Below are 6,084 nucleotides of genomic sequence, written 5' to 3'. Positions count from 1 at the left end.
AGATTTGCAATTATGAAATTGTCTGAAATGTGTGTTGGAGACTGATTTATCACAAAATAGCCACAACCCTGCTTTGTCCACAGCTTGGTGTAGAATGGCTTTCAACAAAAGAAGAAAAATAATATATAAAAAGATAGCCATGGACAGTCATTTCCATCCTGCTGCCCAGGATTTGATGTAAACAACGTTCATAGAAACTGGGATTGTTAAGAAAGTTTATCCATATATCTGGATAGCAATAAAAAGCGTTTCCTAGGAAACTGTAAAATCCTGCACTAAGCAGTGTACAGCCAAGCTGAGAGGAATGTTAGGTTGAATTATATTATAAAGGTAACAACTTTGCATGATTTCTTTCAAATCCTGTGATAATATACAAAAAGGATGCATGTGAAAAGGCAGGATTCTATGTCTTGTCCCTCTGGAATGCCTCTTGCTATGAAACACATTGGTTTGGGGGTGCTTGGTTTGTGTTTGTCACAGCTGACATGATGGTGAACATTCCTTCATTCTCATTCCAAGGTCAGTTCAGTACTTTTCTTCTGCTGCCAATGAAACCACTGTCTCGTGTCTTCCCATCTCTTCAAGGACGGTGGCCAGCATGCTCAAATTTCCATCGGGAAAATTTTGAGCTTCCCAAAGGTCTAAGATCACACCGGTGGGACTTGATTTTGTAGCAAAATAATTGAGGTACCTGCAGTGAGAAATCAGCTGCTATTAAAACTGTACTCTTTGCTATATTTTTGCTTATATCTCATATATAAGATATAAACATAATTTACATGGAGCAAAATATAAAATATCTTATATTTTGCTCCATGTAAAAGATCAGAGGTGAGCAGTCCTCAAATTATTAGGCATGGTTTCTAATCCCATTAGATATTGGAGACTATAATAGATGGAGTACTTTATCAGTATTATTGCCAGGAGCTACTGTGCAGTGATTTATATGTGGGGGCAGCAACAAAATGCTGCAAAGACAAGATTGTCTGATAGGTAACAGGACCGGATGGACATGTTGTTGCTTTTGCTTCCTCTCACCTCTACCGTAGCATCACTTTGCCCATGTTTTCATATGGGTTGGGGATTGAGATGACTAGGTTGATATTCAAGTTTATCATCTCTAACCTCTGAGGGTTCTCAGGGGCTTAAGGTTTCATGACCACCATTACAACCAAGGACTCATCTTAAGTCATTGCCAGCCTGGCAATACTAGGAGGCACATATTAAACATTATTTATATTCCAGGACACCTGAGGTGATTTGTTAGTGGAGGATATAAGAACTATGCTCTTATTATGGACTTTCTCATGACTGTAGAGTTGACTGAGGGGGTATACAAACTTTGAAGGGAGATTGGTCAATTAGATCCCTCCAGACATTTGATGGATCTACTAGGGTTTCATAATGGTACTTGTGGAGTTTCCCAGTGAGTATGGACACTGGGGCAAAGGACAGATGGAGCTCTCAGGTATTCTAGTACGGCGTGTCTAATGGGTCCTTGATGTTACATGAAGCTGCAGGGGAAATTCATGTAATATGTAGGCTATATATCTCTATCCCAGTCATGTGGCTGATTCAGCTTAAATCTTGTTCTGTTACCTAGAGACTGGATGGAGAGAAACAAATTGAAACTCAACATTACTAAATGGATTGAAAGCTGGGACAATATCTACTTTAGCTTGAGACAAGACTGTGCTTGTCCAGAAAGAGTTGTGTGCAATCTGGGGCTGGTCCTTGACGGTCATCTTCTGCTGGCAAGCAGATGGAAGCAGTGGCTAGGAGGACCTTTGCTATCTTTTGGCAAGGGGGCCAGTTGCAACTGTTCCTGGAGCAAAATGAGCTGGTTCAGTTACTTATGCCCTTGTCACCTCATGAGTAGATTGGTTTTGAAAACCAACCACAAACTAAAACTGGTACAAAATAAAGTGGTCTACATATTAATTGGGAAATTTGGTAATGTAATACAACACCACTATTCAGGAGTTTTGTTGGATGTTGTATTCTGAATGCAATTCAAGGTAAATTTTGATGATCACCTTTAAAGCTCTATCTGGTTTGTGGCTCATCTATCTTTGAGAACTCGAAATTGAATCTACCTATCCAAAATCAAGTTTGGGAGTCTCTACACTTGGGAGGAACAACAAATAGGAATTCAGAGGGGAGTGTGGTCTTTGTGGGGGCTCCATTCCGTTCCTCTCAACATATGGAAGAACCATACCCCAATTCTTAATATTTAGGAAGGTTCTAAAAACTTGGCTTTTAAGATGTACTGTATATTTGGAGACTGATAAGATAAAGAATTATGTACTTGATTAAGATAAATGCTCGATGTTATGTATTTATTATATTATTTTGAATGTATGCCAATATTATTTATTATTATTGCATCTGATATGTCTGATAATTTTGAAATTATTGTAACGCATTAAAATATATACAGTATGCTATATATAGGTGAGAATCATATAAGTGAAGGATACAGAAGCATTTGTAATTAATAAGTGTATAAAATAAGCCGCCTGGAACACAGGCATTATTTCTGCATGTCCTTCTGCTGTCTCCAGGTATACCATGTTAATAAGGGCATTGTGTCCTTCTTCCCTTCAACTGTCATTTATTAGCAGTCCAGAATATTATGTTCTTCCCTACTGTTTGATCTGAAGCTTTGTTATAAAATAATAGTGGTCACTCAAAGAGTGATATGCATTAAAGAAGAAAATGAACCATCTTTTTTTAATATGATTTTTTTTTCTGATCAGCAGAATATAATTAAAATGTACTACAGTAGAGGCTATCAATGAGCCTTCAATTGTCACAGGCTACACATATTAAAGGGCACAGAACACAATTACAACTTTCACAGAGTGCTTTCTGTTCTGGTGTGTGTGTATGGGATGCGTAGAGAAAAATACCAAAATAATGCCCAGCAGTTATATTTTAACGTATTAATTTTACTATTTGGGATTAAAAGATTAGACCATTTGGTATACCAAGTCCTCAGTTATAATTTGGATGGCATTCCCAGTGTCGATTGAGACAATTGTTGCCATAGACCATATTCCATTATGCGACTTACTCCTTGCATATGGTTATTGGTACAAACTTCTCTGTAAGAAACTTTTTGAAGAGCATATTTCAATGGTAACTCTCTGTTACTAGTTTCAGAAGGATCAGCAGTGCACTGCTAGCATAATTAAAAAAGTAACTCAACTAATGTTAAATTTACGGTTGACAATATGCTTGCTTACCTGTCCAGTTTTAATTTGTGGGCCAACATCCGCCAATCATGGCCTCTTGTTTGAGGAGCATCTAGGCTACTGCAAAGCTTCTGACGGATAGGAAGAGGGATGCTGAATGCGCAGGGTCCTACTATGGTTGTAATGGTACTTGCTGGATCTGTAAGTGGATATTCAATGCCAGTAGGTTCCTGCATATATGAAAAGTAGAAAATATGGCCACATAATAAGCGAGGGGACAGAATTAGATTAACAAAGAAGCAATCTATCAAATATAAACCCTTTGGGTTGTGTTAGATGTAACATAATGGTTATGAATCTTTGGAAGTTCTACTTATATATTGCTTTTCTACTACCTTTGACTAGAAAGGCAACATGAAAGATTTTAAAATAAACTTTTAAAATTACTAACACCCTCACACCCTCAAAAACAGATCATGCCAAACCAATCTCATTTCGTTCTTTGATAAAGTGACTAGATTAGTAGACCAGCGGAACGCTGTGGACATAGTATACTTAGACTTCAATAAGGCATTTGACAAAGTAGACCACAACCTACTGCTTAGTAAGTTAGAAAAAGGTGGGATAGACAGCAACACCATCAGATGGACCTGTAGCTGGCTGACAAACTGTACTCAGCAAGTAGTGCTCAATAGTACTGTATCCACATGGAGAGAGGTAAGCAGTGGGATACCACAAGGCTCCGTCTTAGGCCCAGTACTCTTCAACATTTTCATTAATGACTTAGATGAGGAAATAGAAGGGAAGCTCATCAAATTTGCAGATGACACTAAACTGGCAGGAATAGCCAACACCCCAGAAGACAAGCTCAGGATCCAAAAAAGATCTTGACAAAGTTGAACAATGGGCCCTATCCAACAAAATGAGTTTTAATGTAGAGAAAAGCAAAGTTTTACATTTAGGCAGGAAAAATCAAAGGTTTAAGTACAGACTAGGCGAGACCTGGCTCAAAAACAGCAACTGTGAGAAGGACCTTGAAGTCCTAGTGGATGACCACTTGACTATGAGCCAGTAGTGTGCAGCCGCCGCCAAAAAAGCTAATACAATCCTGGGTTGTATAAACAGAGGCACAGAATCAAGATCACGCGAAGTATTAGTGCTGCTTTATAAAACCCTAGTAAGACCACACCTGGAATATTGCAACCAATTTTGGTCACCATACTACAAAAAAGATGTTGAGACATTAGAAAAAGTTCAGAGAAGAGCAACTAAAATGATCTAAGGCCTAGAGACTAAAACATATGAAGAACGGCTGCAAGACTTGGGTTTGCCTAGTCTAAAGAAAAAAAGAAACAGGGGCGACATGATAGCAGTATTCCAGTATTTGAAGGGCTGCCACAAAGAAGAGGGGGGTCAAACTATTCTCCAAAGCAGCAGAGGGCAGGACAAGAAACAATGGTTGGAAACTGACCAAAGAAAGAAGCAACCTGGAATTAAGGAGAAACTTCCTAACAGTGAGGACAATTAATCAGAGGAACAGCTTGCCTTCAGAAATTGTGGGCGCTCCATCACTGGAGGTTTTTAAGAAGAGACTGGACAGTCACTTGTCTGAGATGGTATAGGTTCTCCTGCTCAAGCAGGGGGCTGGACTAGAATATCTCCAAGGTTTCGTTTCTGTTTCTGTTTCTATTCTCTGCTATTCTATTCTATTCTATTCTATTCTATTCCTAATTTGAACCATACCATCCAGGGAATTCTGCCACTGTCTATTGTAGCTTCCCCTATACAGTGTCATAATAACTTAATAAATTAAGCATAGTCTTAATTTTAGGAAATGGACTGAGACACAGTCAAACAGTTCTCTACAATCTGGTGATTGTAACAATGAATGTTTATTACCATCCCAGTGGAATCATAATAGGACATTCATGTAACAATGAATAAATGAAACAAAGTTGGTGTTTGGCTTTCATAATATCAGCTTCCTATTTATTTGCTTACTTTTTTATTTAAAAGATTATCTGGAACAAATTGGGTACTACATCCTCTCCTTTGCTTACAGTATATAGTCCTCATATATAGTAGGACTTTGATTTTTTTAAGTTGCTATTGACAATATACCAGGAATGACTTGCTCTATTTTCCACATTCTTTAGTGGAATATCTTTGAGTAAAGGTAAAGGAGTCCCTGCAGATTTTATTTCACTAGTCATTGCTGACAATAGGAGGTGGTGCTCATCTCCATTTCAAGGCCATTGAGTGGTAATGTCTGGAGACATTTCCATGGTCATGTGGCCAACATGACATCATGGAACACTGTTACCTTCCCACTGAAGTGGTACTTATTTATCTGCTTGCATTTGCATGCTTTCAAATTGCTAGTTTGGCAGGAGCTGGAGAAAGGAAGGGAGCTCACCCAGTTGTGTGGTACTAGGGTCTCAAACCCAAGCTGTTGGCTTTACAGCTGACAAGCCCAGTTTCTTAACTGCTCATATCCTTGACTACTACAAGCAAATCATTCCATGTGTTGCCCTTGAGAGAATTCCACTGCGTTGCTGCTAGAGAACAATCCTTGGTCAAAAGATGCTGATGTTATCAATGATGCATGTAAAAAGCTTAAGGTTCTATTTTTGGTTTTTCAGGTAGGTTTTTCAGAGTTGGCAAAACTCCTTTCTTTAAATATATAAAGTTTATTTATTTATTTATTTATAATTTAATTTATACCCCGCCCTTCTCCTCATGGGACTCAGGGCGGCTAACAGCCTCATAAAAACTACAATACAAATACAATAATTAAAAGCCGAATTAAAAAGAAATATTTAAACAGGCCGATCAATTAAAATTACCCTTAAAAATCCCCTGAAACTTTAAAATCATTAAAAATTAT

At 38.1% G+C, this 6,084-nt stretch overlaps 1 protein-coding gene across 1 annotated transcript in view; it reads right to left on the bottom strand.

The window, feature by feature from the left end:
- Positions 1-522: 522 nt before the first annotated feature.
- Positions 523-6,084, bottom strand: part of UNC5C (unc-5 netrin receptor C) — a 130,773-nt gene continuing 125,211 nt past the window's right edge. The window contains exons 16-17 of the mRNA XM_015824042.1: positions 3,249-3,427; positions 523-691 (exon numbers count right to left, since the gene is read on the bottom strand). Coding sequence (XP_015679528.1) covers positions 526-691; positions 3,249-3,427 — 345 coding nt within the window. The 3' untranslated portion in view covers positions 523-525. The remainder of the gene's footprint in view (positions 692-3,248; positions 3,428-6,084) is intronic.

The sequence above is a fragment of the Protobothrops mucrosquamatus genome, unplaced genomic scaffold, assembly GCF_001527695.2.
Source record: "Protobothrops mucrosquamatus isolate PMUCROS unplaced genomic scaffold, P.Mucros_1.0 scaffold2094, whole genome shotgun sequence".
Classification (NCBI taxonomy): Eukaryota; Metazoa; Chordata; class Lepidosauria; order Squamata; family Viperidae; genus Protobothrops; species Protobothrops mucrosquamatus.
This window is presented reverse-complemented; position numbering and strand designations above follow the sequence as displayed.